The sequence below is a fragment of the Thalassophryne amazonica genome, chromosome 23, assembly GCF_902500255.1.
Source record: "Thalassophryne amazonica chromosome 23, fThaAma1.1, whole genome shotgun sequence".
Taxonomy (NCBI): domain Eukaryota; kingdom Metazoa; phylum Chordata; class Actinopteri; order Batrachoidiformes; family Batrachoididae; genus Thalassophryne; species Thalassophryne amazonica.
The window spans coordinates 33,592,197-33,617,750 of NC_047125.1; the positions used below are offsets into that span (position 1 = coordinate 33,592,197).

Below are 25,554 nucleotides of genomic sequence, written 5' to 3' on the forward strand. Positions count from 1 at the left end.
TGTGTGTAAGAACATACACACACTGCACACATCCTAATTACGGTTAGACACTGACCACCAGGGGGCAGTGGGCTGCCACGGTGCAGATGTGAAGGAAACCCACACAAATATGGGGGCTGCAACTCCACAAGCTTGCTGCAATGAACCAGTGTAGAGACATTCACTTATCTTGGGGAATGACCGTCTCAAATGAGGTTACTGAGAGACATTCATGAACAAATGACACTCAACCTGGCTGCATTCCATCTTTTTATTTAAGCTGGCTGTCAATCTGCACATCTAAAAGCAGATTCTGACCAATAATAATAATAATATATTTATTAACATCAGTCAAATACTTTAAACAGATCTCTCTCACACACACACCAGAAGGGTGTACTAAACATTCCTCATTTCAGTCAAAAAGAATCAGACAAGATCAAAATGACATGCTGAGCTACGCAGTGTGACACCCTCAGCCCAGCAGAGGGCGCCATGCAACAAGCCTCCTGCAAAGACACCAAAGAAACCGCCATTTTCATTGGAGTCATTTTTTGACATTTAGTCTTTCTGCATAAAGATGCTGAGTGCAAATTTCTATTTGCTTGCTTCCAGGTGTCGAGTTCAACACTGCTGGTGGACGGAGCGTCTTCTCCGATTGGTCCCACGAGTTCAAGTCTGCACCCCAGGTAAGGAGAGTCCTGGCTCCAGGCTGCTGGTGGTGGATGTGGGAGTCTGAGCAGGTGGCAGGATCCTGGGTCCAGGGCAGAGCAGTCCTTGGGTGGCGTGGTCCCCGTTCAGGTTCTTGTAGGGGTTTCTACGTGGTGGGGCCCTGAGACACAAGGAGGGGAAGTGAAATCCTGCCAGGCAGCAGCCTGGGCAGGAAATCACTTCCTCCTGCTCCAGAGAGTGGCCACTACTGGAGCCAAACGGGGACAACCCAGCCGGGTCACCGGGGGAGTGGCAGCCATTGTTTGTTGCTGGAGCAGTGTTCCAGCCCAGCTGTCGACTGACCACAATGTTGTTGTTGTCCAGGTGAGCAAGGGGAGGCAGAGACAGAGGCCTGGAGACAGCAGACTCCCAGCCGTTTGAGAACGGAGGAGTGGCGGGTGAGAGTGGAGTCGAGTAGCGAGAGGGAGGAGACGGTTTGGAGTCCGGGGAGCTGGTGCAATCCATGGGCTCCTCCTCTTGTTCTGGTGACAGAGTTCCAAAGGAGAGAGGAAGTTCTGAGTCGCCTCCCAGGTGGGTGGTCCCAGCCTCCTTTTCTTCTAACAGTCGCTCCTCCTCACTTGCCATCTTCAAGTCACTATTCCCCGTGTCCAGCTCAGGGGAGTCCTCCTCAGTCAGGACGTTTGGTGCCAACGTTAGGTGTGGCGGCGGCGTACAAGGCAGCGAGTGGCAGCGCCGGTGCCTCCTGGGCAGGTCGCAGGAGTCCGGCGGCGAGGCCTCGTCACAGCAGTCTGGAGGCGGGGGCAGCGTAAAGGTCAGCGAGATGACCGACTTGCTGGGCGTGTCGAAGAGTTTGATCTTCCCGCCCTTCAGATCCTCCCTCAGAGAGAAGGGGTTGACTCGTGTGGGAGCCAACGGCACAGAGGGGGGCGTGTCTGAAAGACTGAGTATGTCTGATTTGCTGCGGGAGATGTGTGGCTCTGAGACGACGCACAGAGACCGGCGCCTGACAGTGCCCACTTCTGAAGATGCTTTAAAAAAATAAAGTAAAAGTCACCAATCAAATTGTATCAAACACAAACGTGATCCGTCACCTGGACTCACCGGTAACGGGCGACTCCACCTTACGCTTTCTCCGCTCCAGCTGCAGCACAATTTGGGAAAAGGAGGGGCGGAGCTTTGGATTCATCTGGCAGGAGGACAAACACGACAACGTGAGACAGAGTGAGACTTCAAGGCACAAAGAATGAGTGGACGTGTGACATAATTATTGATGTCACAGGCTGAAGAAAAGACAAACAGTTAAGAGTGGGAGGGTTTCTCACATTACAGCAGGCGACAGCCAGATCCAGAAAATCAGGAGGACAATCGTCCACCATCTGCTTGAAGGCCAGAACGTCCAGACCAAAGTCCTTAGAGGGAAAGAATAAAAGTAAAATAAAACACATGCTTCCATGAAATAAAGTCAGTATCAGTAAAATGATAAACGGGGTTCCGTTGTTACCTCGGTGCGTGGCAGGATGTCGGGGTCGGCCTGGATTCTCGCAGTAATCTCACACAAGATGATCCCAAACGCGAACACGTCCACCTGCAGTTGAAGCATTGATCCCGTGAGCTCCGTGTTTCTTGTTAGCTTTAGTTCTGATTTGCATGCACATTTAAAAATTGGGCTCAATTTGTCAGATTACATGCGAGTGTAACAGATTACTTACAGTTTCCTCTGAAGAGTTTGACTAGTGTAACCAGTCCCTGATTAATGCATATTTTCTGCTTTCACACAAGATTACCTCCAATTATTCACTTTAAGGATTCTGAAAGTATTGCTGCTATTCACTTTGCAAACTCTTTTTTTTCTTTTTCCTTTCACTTTTGATACTCTGTGTGCTTCTTACCCCGTGTGCTGCTGCTGGAACATCAATTTCCAGGAGTCTTTGTTCTGTCTAATGTAATCTAATCCTGGTGATTCAGGCTTTCAGATTTTATTTATATTTGTGTGTATGTGTCTCTATGCGTTTTGTAACAAAATCAGACCAGAAATTAAAAATACATGTAATAAACCATCATCAGTGTGTCTGTTTTATAAAAACAGCCAGACGTCAGTCAAATCCTGTCTGTTTGAACATAATAACTGATCTATTAAATATTTATTACTTTATGACCGGGTCCAGGCCCAGGCTTTATTTGCACGGATTTCTTCACACCCACTGTGGACTTTGGACTCATGACGATACCTTCTCATTGTACAGCTCTCCTCGGAGCACCTCCGGAGCCATCCAGTAGGGGGAGCCGACAACAGCCAAAGGCTCCTGATCTGCTGGGTCACTGCAGAGTGAAACAGACCGCGAAACAAGTTGTGACTAAAACTAAACCTAATTAGTGCGACTGACTCCACGTGCACAAGATGCTTCAGGAGAAAATAAAAAACAGACATGAAACAGAGAACTGAAAGAAGCTTCAGGCTTCATTTGGTGAATCAGCCGGGGGGGTCACACGAGGTGACAGTTTGTGTGCACTTCCTCCTGTATGTAAGAAACCGCAGCGATATCATTGTGCAACTTTGTGCAAATTAGAAGAAAAAAAAAGGAAGGAAGGAAGGAACAAGAATGTGCACATACACGTGCATGTGTTATTTCCTGTGTTTCGGCCGTGATACAGCAAACAGAACAAGAGGAGGAAAAAAAACTAACCTAATTACAGAAATTATTCACAGCGTCTGAGCTGCAGAGAGGGAGACATCCAGAGACAAAGCCTGGAATAGTTTGACCTTATTTGGAGAGTTCTCCTAACCCTCACGTACACGGTGTTAGCGCGCCAACACAAACACACGTGTCAGCGTCAGCTGCTCTGTTAGCGCTCAACAACACAAAGAGTCTCAATAAAGGAGAAACACACACCGGAACGTCCAAGACATAAAAAAAACAAACAATTCTCACAAAACATCATTCTGCAGTGTCAAGATGTGTTTGCAGAGGACAGGGAAGTGTGGGATGAGCTGCCATCAGTTCGAACATAAACAAGTTAACATTAGCCTTGCATTCTTTAATAGGGTATTTTGCAGCATATATATCACACTTTTTTTTTAGTGTACTTTTCATTATTGCCATTTATTCTTTTATTTTTGGAATTTATTTTGTTTAGTGCTTCAATTCCTGAGGAAAGCCCGTCATAAACGTGTGATTTTCATACCAGAGTACACGTCACAAGAGTGTTTGTTCAAAATTACAGCTAGTATTAACTCACCAACATGGGGGTTAACACTAACCTTCACTTAGAACCACTTTACCAAATTAATGTTTGTTGTAAAGTCAATTTTCACTCAAGTAACACTTATATAGCGCTTTTCGCATTCAGGGGTCACAAAGCGCTTTACAAGGTAAAACAATAAAAATATACAGTAAAAATACACACTCAGTACTAAAAAATTATTGGCCATGAAAAGCTTGTTTAAAAAGTAGAGTCTTCAGTTGCTTTTTGAACATCTCAACAGAGTCCAGGGATCACAGGGACAGAGGGAGTTCGTTCCAGAGACGAGGCGCTACGGCTTTAAAAGATCAGTCTCCTCGAGTTTTAAAGCAGGTTCGAGGAACCATCAACAGGTTCTGACCTGAAGATCTGAGGCTGCGGGCTGAGATGTAGGGCTGAATCAAGTCAGGAATGTAATCAGGATCCTGACCATGTAGTGCTCTGAAAGTGAAGACCAAGATTTTAAAATTAATTCTGGAGGCAACAGGGAGCCAGTGGAGGGATTCCAAGATACGAGGTCTGTCAATAAAGTATAGGTCCTTTTTATTTTTTTCAAAAACTATATGGATTTCATTCATATGTTTTTACGTCAGACATGCTTGAACCCTCGTGCGCATGCGTGAGTTTTTCCACGCCTGTCGGTGACGTCATTCACCTGTGAGCACTCCTTGTGGGAGGAGTCGTCCAGCCCCTCGTCGGAATTCCTTTGTCTGAGAAGTTGCTGAGAGACTGGCGCTTTGTTTGATCAAATTTTTTCTAAACCTGTGAGACACATCGAAGTGGACACAGTTCGAAAAATTAAGCTGGTTTTTGGTGAAAATTTTAACAGCTGATGAGAGATTTTGAGGTGATACTGTCGCTTTAAGGACTTCCCACGGTGCGAGACGTCGTGCAGCGCTCTCAGCTGCCGTCGTCAGCCTGTTTCAAGCTGAAAACCTCCACATTTCAGGCTCTATTGATCCAGGACGTCGTGAGAGAACAGAGACGTTTCAGAAGAAGTCGGTTTCAGCATTTTATCCGGATATTCCACTGTTAAAGGAGATTTTGTTAATGAAAGACGTGCGGACGGGTCCATGCATTGGGACGCAGCTGGCGCGGTGCGGCGGCACAGGAAAAACACCTCCGTGTTGATAACCATTTGTAAAATCCAGGCGGCTTTTGATGGCTTTCAGTGGAGTGAGTATATGACAGAGGTGTTTTTCCTGTGGCTGAAGCGTTGTGGCGGCTGTGAGCCGACGCTGCAATCCGCCCGCACGTCTTTCATTAAATAAATCTCCTTTAACAGTGGAAAGCTGAAACCGACTTCTTCTGAAACTTCTCTGTTCTCTCACGACGTCCTGGATCAATAGAGCCTAAAATGTGGAGGTTTTCAGCTTGAAACAGGCTGACGACGGCGCCTGGGAGCGCTGCACGACGTCTCGCACCGTGGGAAGTCCTTAAAGCGACAGTATCACCTCAAAATCTTTCATCAGCTGTTAAAATTTTCACCGAAAACCAGCTTAATTTTTTGAACCGTGTCCACTTCGATGTGTCTCACAGGTTTAGAAAAATTTTGATCAAACAAAGCGCCAGTCTCTCAGCAACTTCTCAGACAAAGGAATTCCGACGAGGGGCTGGACGACTCCTCCCACAAGGAGTGCTCACAGGCGAATGACGTCACCGACAGGCGTGGAAAAACTCACGCATGCGCACGAGGGTTCAAGCATGTCTGACGTAAAAACATATGAATGAAATCCATATAGTTTTTGAAAAAAATAAAAAGGACCTATACTTTATTGACAGCCCTCGTAGGTGTGATTTGGGCTCTCCTGTTGGTGCGGGTCAGAAGCCTCGCAGCATGCTAGCTAATGTTTAGACAACATTTGTGAAATAAAATTAGATTTGTCACTCAAGCTAACAGCACTTAGCACTCAGCTAACCTATTTGGCTATTTTTCCCATTTAACAAGAGATACAAACATTAGAATGTCAAAGTTCTGGTGAAGTCATTTTCTCATTGGGTCAGAAATTTAATGACGAATAAATATAAGTTTTAGCTAAAATTATGCAGCCCACGGCTAGAAGCTAGACACAGATGACCTATGACCCCGAGAGATGACAGGGTTGAAGAAGAAATCTGAGAAGCAACTTGTTGCAAAGTTTAGCATGACATCAAAACACGTACTTTTGTGGTAAATAAGTTCAAATCTGTTCAACACTTGTGCAAAATGCCGACTTTGCCCCTTGTGAGTGTTTGACCAAGGAATTTCATGATGATCACCCTGATGTCATCAGACAACCAACTGGGGGCGGGGTTTGTAACTTAAATGGAACATTTATACCCGCCACTTTATGAGAGCACATTAAACACACACAGCTGCAAAGAGCGACACGTTAAATATCAACACTTTCTTATTTTTTCTAATCTAATCTCAGCGTGCTGAATGGCATTTGATGACCGACCTGTAATCTGGGATCTTCTCCGCCAGGCCAAAGTCTCCCACCACGGCCGTGCACGCGCTGCCTTCCCAGCGCACCAGGCAGTTCTGCACACAGGGTCAAAGGTCACAGATGTCACTTTATTGCTGCTGAGAGCACGAACGCATTCCTTCGTGCTGTTGATCTGTGATGTTAGTGCACAGACGTCAGCAACCAGAGGCAACTGACAAAAACAATCCATAAATATTCCGCTCCACAAAATACTTTGGAATTTTTTTTTAAGAAAATGCTTGAGGTTTGTAAACAGCCTGTAAAATAAAAGGGGGGGGGGGGGCTGCTATCTATCTAAACGTGTGTGTGTGTGTGTGCGCGCACATGCGTGCACTTGGCCACCTTGGAGGTGAGGTCCCGGTGGAAGATTCCCTTGCTGTGGAGGTACTGCAGGCCGTGCGCGATGTCCAGGGCGAGGCCCATCCTCACGCTCCACGACAGGTGCACGTCACTGCTCAACAGCTGCTCCAAGTTACCGCCGTTAATGTACTGTTTTAACGACGGAGACGCGGTTTAACACAAAAACATTCATGTTGTTTTGCAAATGGACAATTGTCAAATACTCATTATGTGACCACCAGGAAGAGTCTGACCTCTGTGAGTGCGTGGAGCGCCCCCTCATGGACACACACGCCGATAAACCTGCAGACCGAGAAAACAATGGGTCAGATATCTCAGCTGCATCACTGAAGATTCTCTTTAATCTCTGAAATAGTCAGTACCATAAAAGCTTCTGGGGTTTTTGTTTTTATTTTATCAATACTGAGGAACTGATGTGTCCTGATAAACAGTACGACCACCAGTTACAGAGTGAGGTTTGATTTCAGTGTGATGAAGTTATGAGTGACTAAACGACCACGTCACGTACCTGAGGATGTTTGGGTGTGACAGGCGGTTCATAAGCTGGACCTCCCTGAGCATGTTGGCTCTGTTACTCGCCAGGATGTTCATCTTCAGAGCCATCACCTGACCCGACACGCGGTGCTGCACCTGTTTCACACAACAAACAATTCTCCACTTACTGATTTCCACACACACGCACAAAAAAACAGAGCCTAATCCACCCACCATTACGCACTACATGACCACCATACTGGTTGTGCTTAGAGACTTGGAACAAAAGTCTCTAAGCATGTTACATACATGTTGCAACGCCTCCATCCGGTATGGTGGCCATGACAACTGCAGCACTTAGAAGTCGAGATTACTCCATATTTGTTTGGGAAGTGCAGTAGTTTGGCTTCTTTACAAAAAAAAAAAAAAAAAAAAAATTAAAACTATGCACAGGAGCAACGTGTGAAGAAAGACGACGACAACGCAGTGCGACAACACACAATTATAGTCACATATACTCAAACCTTTTGCAATTTCACACAAACAAAAAGGCTGCAGTGTTTGTTGAGTAACTCCTCAAAGTTCTGACTGATCGGTTTTCCATTAAACAAATAAGTTGACAGAGAAATCCACTAATTGACTCATTTCACCATCTTTTTTTATTTTTAATTCACTCTAGGCTCATTTTTCACTGCACCTGCAAGTCCTGCACCTACAGGACAAACACAGCTGTTTAACAGTTTAAATGAAAAAGTTAAAATGCAAATTTAACATCTTTGATAGGTTCTGAAAATTGAATGAAGATGGAGAATGACGATGGAGAATGACCCCCCCCCCCCCCCATATAGATTTGCCTGATCGGCGTCTTTGCCACATGATTCACGTCTACAGTTTCTCACTTTGATAAATTGTGTGTCATTATTGTCTTTTTTAAGCAAACATGTCTTTTAAATCCGACTGTGTGGTTTCAAGAATTAATCTAATCTATTCAATGATTAAACTACACAAATATGTAACACACAAAAAGACCCCTCGAGAAGCCACAGTGATACTTTTTTACTTAGATAATAAAATAATTTTAATATACTCACAACTCCTCAATATAAAGCAACATTTACAGGTAACACTGCACTACAGGGTGCGTCTTTTTTCTGCAGAGACCTGATCCAGAATTTTATATACAAGCTTTTGCATTACTGACGATGCACCAAAACGTGACATCAGCCGTTAGTATTTTGAAACAGCATCTCCGTTTAACTCTCACAGAGTTAAATGGAGTTAACCGTTTCTTTGCGTGCAGTGACAGACTGACACTGGCCTGGACTTGAACCGGGCTCAGTGCTGATTTTTTTTTTGGGGGGGGGGGGGGGGGGGGGGGGGGGATTAAAAGTCTACGAAGCAAAAAAACAAACAAAAAAGGCAGCCGACAACGATTACGCAACCAAGATAATTACAAAACTGACATTTTTTATGAATCGGATGCTCGCTGAATAGAAATGCTTACTGCTGATTCCATGGATTATTTCCTGTCTAGTTTACAAATGGTAATTTTTGAAGGAAATAATCGTTCACACGACATCTCTGATTTATAGAAATCATCTTCAACCACAATCCAGACCAGCACCACATTTAACACCCACACACCTGAAACAGATAAACATTACCACTTTTGATTTATTCCACTTCACGTCGGCCTGTTGATGTGTGAAAAAGGCCCATCATATGGAGAAAATGGCCCATTACTTCAGGCACTGAGGGGCAGTTACCCCCATACCACCCTTTAGAAATACAAATTACTGCACTGGCCAGGAAAACTATATTCTGGTGTCATTCGAAGAGGTTTCTTCCTTCCTTTGATTTCTTCTGCAGTGTTTTAACATGCCTTATGACATCACAAAGGCCTAAAGACCCAAGCAGGAAGCCCCTCGTCTCAGGTGGGAGACGTATCCACTGTATGAACGCACCTTCATGGTTGACTTCTTACAAAACAGACATAACTAAGTAGTACAGCAACTATTCACAATCGAGTCACTGCAGATGTGATGGAAAAATAATTTTTACTATAAATATTTAGACACTGTAACAAAGACATCTTAAATTTCTCAGAGTCACTGGTTACTGCAAAGATAACTGAATTGCCGTTTTGTTTTCTAACACTCGTTTAAAGGTTTAAGGTGCTCAGGAATCATCTCCACCCGTTTATACGTTTCCAGCACTTGAAGTTGAGCGTCTGCTGGTTTGTGAGCTGCAGTCGTCTCTACTCACCCGTATGATTTATGTGCAGCCGCCTCCTGCTTCCATTAGTGCAGATTTATCTGGCAAACAAAGTCGCAGGGCTCCACGCGGCCATGGATTTACAGTCCATCATACAGTACCACCCCCCATCTGCCTCCTCCATTCTTTAAGGAGACAGTCGTACATACTCTTCTGCTACACCACAACCTCAACCGGCCATTTACAAGGCGAGCGTGGGCCAGCTGCATGCTGCTCAACCCCGCTTTGGTCTCGGCCAATTGTCAAACATGTCAAGACAGGAAGGAGTTGGTCTCAAAGGACGAAAAGCGACTAGGGCAAGATTTCACATGTTGGACTCTGGAGAACCAACAGGAGCCAAATGTCGGACGTTTTAATGCCAGACACTTTACTGTGCGTCTCCACGGACACGCCGCTGGAATGCAGGTGTTATTTTAGCTCGTCGTACCGTGACATAATGAAGTCGACTCCACAACTTAATATCCAGATGTGCTTTTTGCTCCTTATTGAAACAGATAAAAGGACTAACTGAGTTGATTTCAAGACAGAGTTGCATCAAAAGAGCTTCGATCAAGCCGGCACGCCAAAAACAAACCAGGTGCAAAAAATGCACATTGTTGCCAGATCAAGAACACCCTGAATGTGTCCAACACATTTCAGATTATGTCTATCATTGGGAGTAGCCACATCACATTTTTATACGCTGCCCCCCTCCAGAATATAGTCATATCCCTGAACACTGAGTCACATGACTGCATGATCAGTCGTCTCTAGGGATGGGTAATGATAAGATTTTATTGATAGATGCCATTATCGATTCTGCTTATCGATCTGATTCCTTATCGATTCCCTTATCGATACCGCTTGTGAATTTTGTACTAAAAGTAGGCTTTACAGGTTTTCTATGTATTTCATTGAGTCTTAAAGTAAATAAATATGAAATGAGTCACTGTATCCTTGATCTCTGGACATAAATAAAAATAAACAAAATGGTGTTTTGCTTTGAAGTTATTAATTCAGACTGGATTCTATCATTCTAACTTGATTTGTCAGAGAGCCGCGCAGCGTTTGGAGCTGTGTGAACAGAAGGGAGGACGATTCTCGTTTCTTTCTCGCAACAAGACAGGAGTCCCAGTTAGTAACTTTAATCCACACAAAAGTGACTCACGATTGACATACGAGGTCTGTCAATAAAGTAACGGTCCTTTTTATTTTTTTCAAAAACTATATGGATTTCATTCATATGTTTTTACGTCAGACATGCTTGAACCCTCGTGCGCATGCGTGAGTTTTTCCACGCCTGTCGGTGACGTCATTCGCCTGTGAGCACTCCTTGTGGGAGGAGTCGTCCAGCCCCTCGTCGGAATTCCTTTGTCTGAGAACTTGCTGAGAGACTGGCGCGTTGTTTGATCAAAATTTTTTCTTAACCTGTGAGACACATCGAAGTGGACACGGTTCGAAAAATTAAGCTGGTTTTCAGTGAAAATTTTAACGGCTGATGAGTGATTTTGAGGTGATTCTGTCGCTTTAAGGACTTCCCACGGTGCGAGACGTCGCTCAGCGCTCTCAGCTGCCGTCGTCAGCCTGTTTCAAGCTGAAAACCTCCACATTTCAGGTTCTATTGATCCAGGACGTCGTGAGAGAACAGAGAAGTTTCAGAAGAAGTCGGTTTCAGCATTTTATCCGGATATTCCACTGTTAAAGGAGATTTTTTTAATGAAAGACGTGACGGGTCCGCGCGTCGGGACGCAGCCGCCGCGACGCTCCGCTACAGGAAAAACACCTCTGTTGAAAGCCTTAAGGACAAGTTGGAACATGTCCAGCTGTTAAACAATTTCTCATATACTCACTCCACTGAAAGCCATCAAAAGCCGCCTGGATTTTACAAATGGTTATCAACACGGAGGTGTTTTTCCTGTGCCGCCGCACTGCGTCGGCTGCGTCCCGACGCGCGGATCCGTCCGCACGTCTTTCATTAAAAAAATCTCCTTTAACAGTGGAATATCCGGATAAAATGCTGAAACCGACTTCTTCTGAAACTTCTCTGTTCTCTCACGACGTCCTGGATCAATAGAGCCTGAAATGTGGAGGTTTTCAGCTTGAAACAGGCTGACGACGGCGGCTGAGAGCACTGAGCGACGTCTCGCACCGTGGGAAGTCCTTAAAGCGACAGAATCACCTCAAAATCTCTCATCAGCCGTTAAAATTTTCACTGAAAACCAGCTTAATTTTTCGAACCGTGTCCACTTCGATGTGTCTCACTGGTTTAGAAAAAATTTTGATCAAACAACGCGCCAGTCTCTCAGCAAGTTCTCAGACAAAGGAATTCCGACGAGGGGCTGGACGACTCCTCCCACAAGGAGTGCTCACAGGCGAATGACGTCACTGACAGGCGTGGAAAAACTCACGCATGCGCACGAGGGTTCAAGCATGTCTGACGTAAAAACATATGAATGAAATCCATATAGTTTTTGAAAAAAATAAAAAGGACCCTTACTTTATTGACAGCCCTCGTATTCAGGGATGAAAGTGGTGAAAAACAAAAAAAGCTGAAACCCAAAATCACCCCCCAACACCACCTGCACGAAAATGTTTCAATTCTAGAAGCTCTGAAATGCAATCTGGGACTATTCCAGACAATAACAACAATCAAACAGGACGTCCAGGCGGAAGTAGATAAGACACACCTGAAAAAGCCTCCAGAGTTCTGGAACAACAGTGGATGGGCAGATAAAGATCTGACAAACTTGGACCAGAATGACTGGAACAGAATGTTAAGGTAATGGTGACACGGGGCTGAGTAGCGCCACCAACCAGCATGACGGGTCTTCCTCAGGCGTCTCTGTAGCTGTAAACTTAAACAAATTTCACTGAGAATCTTTTTAGTCTCAGACACCAAGATTATTCCATCTACTAAAACATGTTCCTATAAAGGGATCTATGCTGTTGATTCTGCTTTATGATGTCATAAATGATTGATAATCTGTATGGGTGACAGCAGCCACGTGCTGTTAAACTTCAGTATTTTGTATTTTTTGGACTTGTGAAGCAATTGGGACACTGAAGACAGCTGAGGCTCAGTGTGGATGGACGTCCTATGTGCACGTCCTAAAGCAGGGGTAGGCAACCTGTTCCAGAAAGAGCCATGAGGGTGCAGGTTTTCTTTGCAGCCGCTGACTCCACCAGGTGATTTTACTGATTAATATCACTTTGAGCAGATGGAATCAGTTAATCAGTGAAATCACCTGGTGGAGTCAGTGGCTGCAAAGAAAACCTGCACCCTCATGGCTCTTTCTGGAACAGGTTGCCTACCCCTGTCCTAAAGCTATCCGTCAAACACACCTGACCACAGTCAGTGCTACAGAAAGGTCACCGGCACCTTGCTGTCTAACACGCGCAGTGCTTTGTCATTAGCCAGCGAGTCCCATCAGGTCGACTGATCCGTGGACAGAAACAAGGACTTTGATTACACAGGAGGTCCATCGGAATTTATAAACCACTTCAGTGCACAAAACCGTTTAAGAAATGGGACACTTCCTGGAAAAAATGATCAGAAGACTTGCATATAAAACTTGTGTATAAAAACTTTCTGATCAGAAGACTTGTGTATGATTTTAGTATTTTATCCACCTCGATGTGAAGCTGATTGATAACTCATATTTTGCAGAGTAGCTGATTTTTTTTTTTTTAATAGTGAGCAGACATCACAAAGCTATCGACATCTGCCAATTCATGCTTATTTCTGCTCTAAAATTGGACATTTTAACATGGACTTCTATGAGTATTTCTGTGTAGGCTCTCAGTTGTCCAGGTGGTTTCTTCTCTACAAGAGTCAAGACAGAAGTCAGAGTACCAGAGCAAGAATTTTAGCTGAGGAAGCTTCTGTGATTTGAAGCGAAACGTCCTTGCGTCAAGCAACCCAGTCCAGTCGAAGATTCAAGCTTCTCTACTTCTATGAGTAGCAACTGTTTCAGAACCAGCCTCAAGAGGCCACTCAAGGAACTGCAGGTTTTAGCACTTCTGCATTTGCTTCATTTTTCAGCACTGGAGGATGCTGCTGGGTCATGTTTATGGCCTCAGAGACACAACTGGAGACATGAATATCTGAGCACTTCAGGAAAAAAAAAAGATGATGTCACAGCCCCGTGTGTGACCTCACAGTTGATAACGGGAGATTTCCACTGGGATGTGGAAAGACAGAATAATACACCGTTTTGTTTGAATGAACTCATATTTGACTGGGACGTCAATATGTCTCATTTTTGCCTGTGGCTGTTTCTTTTTATTTAGAATTTGTTTTAGCTTTTTTTTTGTCACCCAAAGCAGTTTGATGCTTTTTCTTAGAAAGCGCTTGACAGTTATATTTTATTCATCTTAAATCACAACAGTCTATGATATGGGTACTAGGGTTCTGATCAACTTCTTAAATTTGACTTGATTTATATATATATATATATTATATAAAACTACTACTACAAGATGTTTGTTACATTTTTTGCTTTCATAGATGTTCTGTTGCTGATGATGAATCACAACAAGCAGCATGCTCATCTGGAAACTCAAATAGAGTATAACAGGAACTGAACCTCATCTAAAAAAAAAAAAAAAAAATTCACAAAGTGTGTCAGAGTTTTATTTTTTAAAAAGAACTTTGTAAGAGATAAAAGAAAAAAAAAAAGAACTGCAATTTTTTTTTAGTGTGTTCGACTGGTCAAGAGGAAATTCCTGCTTTAAGCTTCTAAACAGCAGAAAATATACTTTAATTTAACCAGAATTGAAATTAAATGCAAATAAAAATACATCCTGTTATTGTGGAATTTCTGCTCGAGGCAAACAGTCGCTGCAAAAAATAAAAATTAAAAAAAGTCATAATTGGCATATGAAATCAACATTTAAAGGAAGCTGAAGAGTGGGGACTCCCCCGTCAGCACACTGTGCTCCCCCCTGATCTGTGTCAGAGTGCACGTGTGCAGGTCAATCGGCGGGAGAGCAGAGAGGTTCTGCTCAGGCAAGGCGGGCTCAGAACCTACCTGATCCAGGTAGGCCACGCCCCCTCCACTGCCAAACCAAAACACACAAGTCGAAACATGAGGTCACGCAGTCCATCTCACGTCTGAGTTCATTTTCACTGACAACAACCTGAAACAATCACGTGTGAGCACACGTGACTCACAGGCAGCCAAACCGCTTTAGGTTTCCACAAAGTGAACGGAGAGACTCGCGGGGATGAAGCCAATGAGTCGGAGTGAAAACGACCAACAGTCTCATACAGTCAGCTCTCTGGTTAACTCACTGATCTAAACAAAAAAAACCTTTACATTTAGTGGTCCGACAAACTCCGTCTATGGAAAATAAAGATCATTTTGGTTTTTAACATATGATATATGATATATATATATATATATACATTAATCAGATCGTGACGCCAGTGGTAGTAAATCTTTTATGACTTAAGTAACTGAATCGAACTGCTCACAAATCTGTAATTTAAGAGTTCTGGTCTGAACGGAGGTAAAATAAAGAAGTTAGAAGAACTTAAATGGAATAACGTGGATACAGAACACCAAGACCACTCGAGTCAATGAAAGAGTGTTTTCTGGAGAATAAGACGTCCTGAAAAACCCTCCAAGGAGCTCCCGGGTTTTGACTAAATTTCACACATTTTAAGGATTATTTTGGCAGCCAAGCAGATGCTTGGGGGGAAGTCAGGAATACTTCATCCAGATAATCCAAAATAAAGAAATAAAATTTTCAGATAAAAACCCTGAAAATCCTCATGGCCTGAATAAGTACCCCACCACCACCACCACCACCCTTCACTAGTTTGGGAGATCCTGTGATTTATACACTGAAAATTCATGCATTCATTTAGAACTAAGAACTTTATCAGGAACTGAAGCACAACACAAAATAGCGACAGCAATGCACAAAAATCCCAAATTAAAGAGTTGAACTGAAAAGTTTTTTTCAATTCCCTTTATCTCCCCTTTAAGACATCAGACCACAATCATTTTCCTTCCTGCTCATCTTCATGTGGTGTAACACCATCGTGCAAACCACCAACCAGCTCTGCAGGCACCGTGCTTAGACACGGCTTCTTTGTGCATCACATTAGCTGTAATTATTGGCTGGTTTGAATGATGGTGGACATTCTACAGATTCAGAAAGCCCCCCCCCCCCCAAAAGAGGACACGTAGGGTTGGACACTCACATTTTGGAAATGCAGAGGTGATAAAACTCTGCCGTCAGACAGGTTTGTGTAAGACTGGACTGGTTCATGTTCAACAGAGAACAAACACCAGCGTAAAGTCCAGAGATAAACTTTAGAACCAACGATGACAACAGAGAGGAGTTTAGGAGGGTGCAAGAAAGGGATCTGAAAACACAACGTTGCACAACTGGGGCTGAAGACTTCCCCATTCTGGAGCAGTCCGGTTGGAATAAACAGTGAGTCAAGTAAAGACGTGCACATCACATGCTCAGCAGCTGTGCAGAATGTAAACATAGATTGGTGCACGCGCACACGCCGCTAGCCGAGGAGCAGCAACCGTGCAGACCTCAACCGGAACTCTGGCACCACCAACATACAGCCTCAAAGCTGAATCCATCATCTCCACGCCTGATGAACCTCTTACAAGCAGCAGTGACTTCCTGCTCATTTCTCACATTTCGTACATTTCCATGCAGAAACGCGCGCGCTCTCTGATCCCATCCAATCTCACTTGACCACTTTGTTAGCGCCCTTTGCTTTTCAGCACAGTTCATACAAAATCGTTTCTGTAGGGCTGTGTGGAGGAACGTCTGGATCCATCAAGAGTCAGACAACCATGCAAGTTCACACCTGCTCCTACTTTCCATCACCCATCCACAGCAGGTGGCAGGCAAGTCTGGTTTTTGGATCAATCTGGTGCTTTAAAGCAGCACTGTAACAGTAAAACGCCATTTCTAACCTACATTGTTTATAAATGTAACTATTAAATTCTTTCTAAACATTTTAGTTGTTGAAATGATTATTATTATTAAAGTAGTATTAGTAAAAAAAAAAAAAAAGCTTCAAAATGAACCTTTAATCTAGGGGTGTTGTGAGGGGGCACATCCCTGCCCTGCTCCACGCCCCCTTTCCATCTGGATATGCAGGTAAGAAAGTTTTATCGCAATTTTTACGTCATGTTGTCCTCAGAAAGAAGAGGTTTGGTGCATTTGGGTGGGAAAAAAAGTGTTAGCTGTTAACGCGTCGCGGATCAGATGCTTTTAGTGAGGACACACAGAGCAGCTCAAAGTTTTAAATAAAGGGGGAAAAAAGCATAAAAATGTCTATGTAAAGCTCGGTGCAGGTGTGCTGTCGTTGCTGTGCTTTCAGAGATGAGGACTGTTCTTTCAACTCATAGCTGCTGCAGAAAACCACGGAGGAAAAGCTCGCAGCTCGCTGAAAGTGAGCAAAGTGGACGTGGCCAAGTTTAATGCTGTGATTGACCTGCAATGCAAAAACAACAGTAATGCACAGTGACTCAGAAGTAACTTTAATCTCTGATTACTGATTTGCAAAGATTAACGTGTTAGATTACTCATTACTGAAAAAAGCAGTCAGATTAGAGTAACGTGTTACCGCCATCACTGCTCCAAGCAGACTTTTGCATATTTTAACGCCCACACTGATTTCAGATTTTAACCCCCCACACAGATTTCAGATTTTAACCCCCCACACAGATTTCAGATTTTAACCCCCCACACAGATTTCAGATTTTAACCCCCCACACTGATTTCAGATTTTAACCCCCCACACTGATTTCAGATTTTAACCCCCCACACAGATTTCAGATTTTAACCCCCCACACTGATTTCAGATTTTAACCCCCCACACTGATTTTTGAGTTTTCTCTGCTGCGATCGTACAGATTACGTTACAGTTTTTTTCTTTGTTTCCACTCTGCCACAGATGGCTGACACACAGACACTTTGTGTTGACTCTCGTCTCGCCGAGCTCGTCTTTTCATCCAATTATCACGTCTCGTGTGAGCGCGACGCGAGCGCCTACACACGCGACACCATTAATCACAGTGATCACAGCGTGCGCAGTGATTACTCTGATGACTTGACATGTTGTACAGCAAACATCTTGCTCTGTGACTCAGAGATGTATTCAACATTCCTGCTGACGACCTGAACAAAAACCGGAGATGACGCTTAAAAATCAACAAGGCCGCAAGACCCTTAAGGTTACACACTTAAAAACAATAACTAAATAAAAACACAACACTGGAGGGAACCCCTGTGCCAGAGGTCAAATAACTGAAAACACGGGGGAACGTCTTCTTACAAAATGAATGCCAATGCTGCTCCTTTAACATATTAAACCCACACATAGTATATGGAGAAGGAAGCCATGTCTCTTTTGGCTACCCTCACACAAAATCCTTTCTACTGGGTTGTGTGGAGGTGTGTCTCTCACAGACAACCACACCTGCTCCTAATCCATCATATACAAAACCATCCAGCAGGTGGTAGACATCTACAGGATATTAGACAAGGAGCTGAAGAACTCCACTCAAAAACCTAACTTGTCACCAAAATACATTGGTGGCACCATGAAAAGAAGATGTACGATGAAACTTTGAAACTGGGTTCCACCTGATTTGGTAATAAACACTGACCAGCCTTACAAATTACAAAGACGGGCTGAAGAAGAACTAATCAGAGGAACTCCATCTGCTCACTGCAAGTTTCCTGGTTTCTCCTGGTTTGGAATCATCTGCTGAAGTCCAACTGAGATCATTCGGGACCAACTCAGTCCTGATGGACGACAACAACAAACAGGAAAGCTGCACGTAGACATGCAGCAGGAATCTTCATCTGAAGATGAAAAACAGCACCTGAAGGATTTGTCTCGACACGTGAGCACACATCTCATTGCACAACTGTTCGCTGCCTGCATTGATCTGCACTGATGACTGACGGTCAACAAAAGGCAGGACGACGTTTGCATTTCAAAGCCCGCCTGCAGAACCCCACCCAAACCGCTTTCACATTAAAAATATCTCAGACCTTTTTCCCCTCAGACATAAAACTGTGACATGTTCAGTCAGCGAAGCTCTTAAATATGACTGATTGCCCCGCTGGAGCAATTTTGTGTTTATGTACCACCAAAGGGCAAGCTAATCCAAAGCTAAGTGGCATCTTAAGAACTGAAGAAATGAGCAGTAAACATTGACATTTGCATGTTCATTGGCCAGTCAAAGGCCAAAGCAGGACCAAGAAGGTTAAATAAAATCGATAAAATTACTCAAGTAAAGCTGCAATCCATCAAGTGAAGTCAAAGCACATGAAATATGAACAACAACATTCAGGCTGTTAATTTTTCAGCCATATTTCAATGTGTTATTTTTCAAAATTCAGCCATTGTACTGCACACTGACTACGTTTACATGCAGCCAATAACCCTTTCATAACCGGAATATTAGCAATAACCCGGTTGCCCACAGCCATGTAAACACCCGCAAAAACCCGAATATGCTCATATTCCGGTTTTTAAAAACCCGAATAAGACCTCTGGGTTACTCCTTTTCTAACCCAAATATCAGGTCATATAAATGCACATCGGTATAGCCCTATAGAAAGGAACATTATTTTATGTTCTGCGCATGTCCTATCCGCAAGGAATCTTGGTCTTTTGAGTAAGGCAACTACTTGTATGTGGCACGCGCAGCCCATCGGACACCACAGAAGCAGATGTAAACAGCACATTGTGTTCTGCGTCCTTATCAGGTGGGCCGGTCGCGGCACCAGTCGGCATCACTGTGATTGCTCTCACTGCCTCCGATGCGCTTACTGAGTCTGCAGGCTCGGTAAACGCAGCAGCGGGCCACTCACACCGCCCCCCTCTCTGCTGTGTGGAGCTGCACCAACTGTGGCAACACGTCCAGAGACTACGCTCACTGTTTTGATGCGGAGCGCGCCGGCATTTGCAGAAAAATCCACAGCGCCGCAGGGTCTTGGTATACTGCAGCCGCAGAGCTCCGTGGCTATGACTTGGATTCTTTGCGGGTCCTGCATCCGTACCCCCGGAGGCAGTGAGTGAAGGAAGAGCATGCACCTTGTGTTCTGCGTGTGTCTGTTTATAATCTTCTCGCACAGAAGAAAAAAGAGTGTGTTTACACAGGAGAGAAAAGTGAGAAGATGTTAATGCCTGTTTGAGAAAAGTGTATAAAAGTGTGTAGTCAGGGGTTTTACACGAAGCAGGATTTGCACAAACACCAGACCAAATCTAGCACCGGTGGAAGACGTGCGTCGCTGTTTAGATGGGGAGATTCCAAATGATACCAGTGACCATGTGTACAGGAGTAACTCTGTCTGCTTAAGCATGTAAACGGGTTATTCCTAATGATTCAGAAACCGGAATACTGACCTTAACCCCAATATTAACGACATATTAACGTAGTCAGTGACTCCATGAAATAATTAAATGTGCATTTGTGTGATTTTTAAGTCACGCTGGGGGAAGTACAGCAGGACCGCAAAGAACTTCTTAAGGCATCAAAACTACACGCATTTCCTGCAGGAGTGCAGCGACACAAACTGTGTTAGGCTACGCTAGTATGCTAGGCTAACCAATCTGCATTGTTGCTACCTGGATAATATTAAAAAGAATGATTTTATGTTATTCATTATCACCTCAATCCCTTTTTTGTTGTTGATACTTTGATCATTTTTATGACGTTAGAACAAAGTACATTTGGGAGCCATGACAGTCGACCATTTTTCATTTTTGTCTCGTTTGTTCCCGAAACAGCATCAAGATGGCTCCATGTCAAACATCCCCAAACATCACATCTCCTTGCAGATCCAAGAAAATAACTGGAGAATAAAAAGTCAGATCCTATGTTGGCCCTGAGGCAAACACAAATTATTAAAGGCCAGATTTTGCTACATTGTAATTCTGTTACCCAAGTGTTTCCTCCAAGGATGCAGATGGTGGTGTGACTGGAAACAGCACACGCAGGTACCCCAGCTCCTTATCACACCGATCCACCTGCTCTGTCAATGTGAGTCATCAGATGCTAAGAATCTGACAGAGGATTGCAGTGAAATGCGTTTGAAAACGCTGCCTGACTGTGACCCCACGCGGCCCTGAGGGCAGGAAATCTGTGACGGACAGTTTTTCAGACTTCACTGAGAAGTCCTCTTTGTGGGCTTAACATGGAAATCTATGTGACTGATTGATGACCAGAATATCAAACAATGGCTGGACTTTGAACAGAGAGCTGTCAAAACGGACATTTATGGAAACCGTAGTTGTAAAAATATTTGACAAGATATGAGACGAAAAAAAAAGGACAATTAAAAGTGACAATGTGCACACTGTGCAAGAAGGAAATGGTGACACAGAGTACAGACACACCAACAGCGGCGTGATGACAACGATTTGCACTGTGACGTGCGAGCAGGGAGACGTTTTGTTTCCTTACAAAGGGAACAGTGGCGTGATGAAGACTGAAGGCCACTGGTCCATGCAGGAGGGGGGTACTGTTACTGACACGTGTGCTGGATCCACCGTCCTGACCGTATCCACTTACACACCAAAACACGACACGCTGGCCCGCCTGTATGCCAACGGGAGCACAGTTAGACACCGGGGGTGACCCCAAACTCTGGAAGTGGGACATTTTATCTGAAAGTACTCCAAAACCAATGCAGCAACTTCAGGTTTTTATAAAAAGAGTCCTACACAAAAGTACCGTTTCTCCACATCTGTAACATCCAGAACATCTCCTAAAGGCCTCTTTGTGCAACAAGGTTCCTCTTTGATACCAAAGTCCCATCATTCTGCACCACGACGTGTAAAAACCACAGCGTCTGTAACAGGTCATTTTAGACTTCTGTTAGACCTATGTTATGGAAGTTGACATCTGGGATTAGAAGATAGATTGACTGATTAGTTTCTAAAGACTCATGACTTTCTTTGCTAATAAAATTTTAACTATTAGAGAAAAAATTACTCATAACCATCCCAAAGACGTATCGTTATCTTTGGCTGCTTTCAGTGATGCCGGTATTTGGTTAGACTCTTTCTCTCCGATTGTTCTGTCTGAGTTATTTTCATTAGTTACTTCATCCAAACCATCAACATGTCTATTAGACCCCATTCCTACCAGGCTGCTCAAGGAAGCCCTACCATTATTTAATGCTTCGATCTTAAATATGATCAATCTATCTTTATTAGTTGGCTATGTACCACAGGCTTTTAAGGTGGCAGTAATTAAACCATTACTTAAAAAGCCATCACTTGACCCAGCTATCTTAGCTAATTATAGGCCAATCAACCTTCCTTTTCTCTCATAAATTCTTGAAAGGGTAGTTGTAAAACAGCTAACTGATCATCTGCAGAGGAATGGTCTATTTGAAGAGTTTCAGTCAGGTTTTAGAATTCATCATAGTACAGAAACAGCATTAGTGAAGGTTACAAATGATCTTCTTATGGCCTCAGACAGTGGACTCATCTCTGTGCTTGTTCTGTTAGACCTCAGTGCTGCTTTTGATACTGTTGACCATAAAATTTTATTACAGAGATTAGAGCATGCCATAGGTATTAAAGGCACTGCACTGCAGTGGTTTGAATCATATTTATCTAATAGATTACAATTTGTTCATGTAAATTGGGAATCTTCTTCACAGACTAAAGTTAATTATGGAGTTCCACAAGGTTCTGTGCTAGGACCAATTTTATTCACTTTATACATGCTTCCCTTAGGCAGTATTATTAGACGGTATTGCTTAAATTTTCATTGTTACGCAGATGATACCCAGCTTTATCTATCCATGAAGCCAGAGGACACACACCAATTAGCTAAACTGCAGGATTGTCTTACAGACATACGGACATGGATGACCTCTAATTTCCTGCTTTTAAACTCAGATAAAACTGAAGTTATTGTACTTGGCCCCACAAATCTTAGAAACATGGTGTCTAACCAGATCCTTACTCTGGATGGCATTACCCTGACCTCTAGTAATACTGTGATAAATCTTGGAGTCATTTTTGATCAGGATATGTCATTCAAAGCGCATATTAAACAAATATGTAGGACTGTTTTTTTGCATTTACGCAATCTCTCTAAAATTAGAAAGGTCTTGTCTCAGAGTGATGCTGAAAAACTAATTCATGCATTTATTTCCTCTAGGCTGGACTATTGTAATTCATTATTATCAGGTTGTCCTAAAAGTTCCCTGAAAAGCCTTCAGTTAATTCAAAATGCTGCAGCTAGAGTACTGACGGGGACTAGAAGGAGAGAGCATATCTCACCCATATTGGCCTCTCTTCATTGGCTTCCTGTTAATTCTAGAATAGAATTTAAAATTCTTCTTCTTACTTATAAGGTTTTGAATAATCAGGTCCCATCTTATCTTAGGGACCTCATAGTACCATATCACCCCAATAGAGCGCTTCGCTCTCAGACTGCAGGCTTACTTGTAGTTCCTAGGGTTTGTAAGAGTAGAATGGGAGGCAGAGCCTTCAGCTTTCAGGCTCCTCTCCTGTGGAACCAGCTCCCAATTCAGATCAGGGAGACAGACACCCTCTCTACTATTAAGATTAGGCTTAAAACTTTCCTTTTTGCTAAAGCTTATAGTTAGGGCTGGATCAGGTGACCCTGAACCATCCCTTAGTTATGCTGCTATAGACTTAGACTGCTGGGGGTTCCCATGATGCACTGAGTGTTTCTTTCTCTTTTTGCTCTGTATGCACCACTCTGCATTTAATCATTAGTGATTGATCTCTGCTCCCCTCCACAGCATGTCTTTTTCCTGGTTCTCTCCCTCAGCCCCAACCAGTCCCAGCAGAAGACTGCCCCTCCCTGAGCCTGGTTCTGCTGGAGGTTTCTTCCTGTTAAAAGGGAGTTTTTCCTTCCCACTGTCGCCAAGTGCTTGCTCACAGGGGGTCGTTTTGACTGTTGGGGTTTTTCCGTAATTATTGTATGGCCTTGCCTTACAATATAAAGCGCCTTGGGGCAACTGTTTGTTGTGATTTGGCGCTATATAAATAAAATTGATTGATTGATTGATTGATTAAAGGACAACAAATCTTCCGCACCCAGTAAATCCAGCCTGCCAGAAACAGAAATCAAGTCTCCTGCAGCCAGGTGACATGTGACCTCTCCTGTTGTTGGGATCTTTGGCACACAGGGACCTGGTCCATGGATCAGGCCACATGGCTGCAATGTCGTGGTCGACGTTTCCTCAAAGTCATTAGGACGTCTCCTCAGGGAAGGTCTCACCTTCACACAAGACTTCTCAAAACATGAAGGCCGATTTCTGCTCAGTCATGAAGGTCAACTGGGAATTATTGTGTCAGGTCATTTGTTATCTCACTGAGGAGACACTTTTGAGAAGCAACAAGCCGCCACACAGAAAAAAAATGTTCCACACAGTAAACAAAATGTAAAGACTGTGGAACTGGACCTGAATTCTTCTTGTGCAAAGTCGGGGTCCAGCTCCACCCCTGTTTAAATGTCTCAACTTTTCATAAACTTAAACATTTAAAGTAACGTGCAGCTGGTTTGCAGCAGAGACGAGAGTTCAGCGATGTTCAAGAAATTTGGTCAGTTGTATGAGTGGAGGGACAGGAAGTTGTTTTTAATCGCGCTTTGCACACTGCATGGAAAAAAGGCAACTTCAGCCTGAATTAACACATGAAGCTGCAACTGACACCAACTGTTAGCAGCAACTCCTGCAGAGCTGCTCAGTGGTTTTGGTCTGGGTCCAAATAAAATGGCATTTTTTCCCCACATTTTCATACAGTTCCTAACTTTAAAACAATAAGAGCGTGTTTTAAGGCCTCCTGCGGGTTGGCGGAGGCGTGCGCTCCAGTGCCTCTCTAGTTAGTCTCTTTTCTGACCACGTGGATGTCATAATAACCATTTTCCCACCGTGAGGATTGTCAGTGATCTATATTTAAAACACACAGATGAAGTTGGTTTTAGGTAACCATGGAAACCTGCCCTCTTGTCTCGTGCGCGGCGCAGCGTGCACTCACCTTGTAGACCTCGGAGAAGAAGCCCGCGCCGACCTTCTCGCAGCTGAAGTCGTCTAGTCGGGCCAGGCTGGACACGGCGCTGCGCAGGGCCCGGTAGGACGACGGGCGGATCCGGTTGGACCCGTGGACGCTGTGCATGGGCGGCTCTGTTCCGTCCTGCTCCGGTTCGACCCTCTGCGTCTCCATCTCGGACGACCCACCAGCAGGAGGACGTGGGGACGAGTGCAAGGTTTAAAATCCAGTCCGAGTGGCGCCCACGCGTCTCATGTGTCCCGCTGCAAGGCCACGGGCCGGGCGTCGGGCTCGGGCCGGGACCGAGGACTCCTGGAAGTGCGCTCCTACAGCGCGCAGCTGCGGCGGCGCATCCTGCAGCAGCTCAGGCCGACACCGGGACTCTCCCTCCCGGCTGCACCAAACACCGGGTTTCCGCGCCGAGCTGCAGCCAGAGAGAGAAGTGGGCCGTCATGAACAGATCACATTTATTGATACTTTTATCATCTGGAAACCTTTCAAGTGCGGCGCGTTAACGCACGTTTGCTCTGCGTCAGGACGCGTGTACCTAAGGTCAAACTCGGGTTTTTCTCTCGTCTCCTCGCCGATTTCTCACCAAAACAAGTTTGTGCGCAGATGGTGAAGGTTCCGACTTGGATCACCCTCCACAGCTCCCCGTTAACCTGATCTTTCATTAATTAACCATCCGCACGCGCCGCCGTGGTTCGGTTCCGCCTCCTCGCCGTTTGGATGAGTCCGTGTGTGTTGAAGGAAGAGGAGCTGCTTCTCCTGCGGTTTATTGGAGGCGGGTCCACACACGTGGGGGCGCTCTGACTTAAAGGAGTCACGTTGTGCCAAACCTTTAAAATCTGGATTCACCTTAAATATCCTCATATTCCGGGAGAGGTTGGAAAACCTGGACTCGAGTGCTCTGTGAGACACGCCCACCGAGCATTCTGGGCCCTGTGTCCCCCATTCAGGGGCGGATTTAGTTTCAAGTGAAGTGGGGGGCAAAAATTCTAAAACAATCTTATCGCTAAGCAGTTATCGCTTTTAATACACATTTTTTTTAAAACATGGGAAACCTTAAAG

General features: G+C 44.3%; 1 protein-coding gene across 2 annotated transcripts; it reads right to left on the reverse strand.

Moving 5' to 3' along the window:
* Nucleotides 1-236: 236 nt before the first annotated feature.
* tesk1 (testis associated actin remodelling kinase 1) lies at nt 237-25,554 on the reverse strand. Of its 2 annotated transcripts, XM_034164958.1 has the most exons (11): nt 25,004-25,554; nt 24,472-24,907; nt 7,228-7,349; nt 6,953-7,001; nt 6,702-6,848; nt 6,333-6,415; nt 2,880-2,970; nt 2,153-2,236; nt 1,974-2,060; nt 1,753-1,837; nt 237-1,679 (listed from the first exon to the last, which is right to left on the reverse strand). In XM_034164958.1, exons 2-11 carry the CDS (start codon nt 24,655-24,657, stop codon nt 652-654), a joined length of 1,962 nt encoding a protein of 653 aa, XP_034020849.1. In that variant the 5' UTR covers nt 24,658-24,907; nt 25,004-25,554; the 3' UTR covers nt 237-651. The 2 variants fall into 2 exon arrangements, with proteins under 2 accessions (XP_034020849.1, XP_034020848.1); XM_034164957.1 differs by having other exon boundaries at nt 24,472-25,554.

What these genes read in the sequence shown, in the direction of transcription:
- tesk1 (XM_034164958.1), bottom strand. Translation starts at nt 24,657, where the DNA reads ATGGAGACGCAGAGGGTCGAACCGGAGCAGGACGGAACAGAGCCGCCC. An exon ending in GAGAGCTGTACAATGAGAAG is followed by an intron (nt 2,237 to 2,879) that starts GTATCGTCATGA and finishes CTTCAACTGCAG; the next exon opens with GTGGACGTGTTCGCGTTTGG. An exon ending in TGGCTGTCGCCTGCTGTAAT is followed by an intron (nt 1,838 to 1,973) that starts GTGAGAAACCCT and finishes TCCTCCTGCCAG; the next exon opens with ATGAATCCAAAGCTCCGCCC.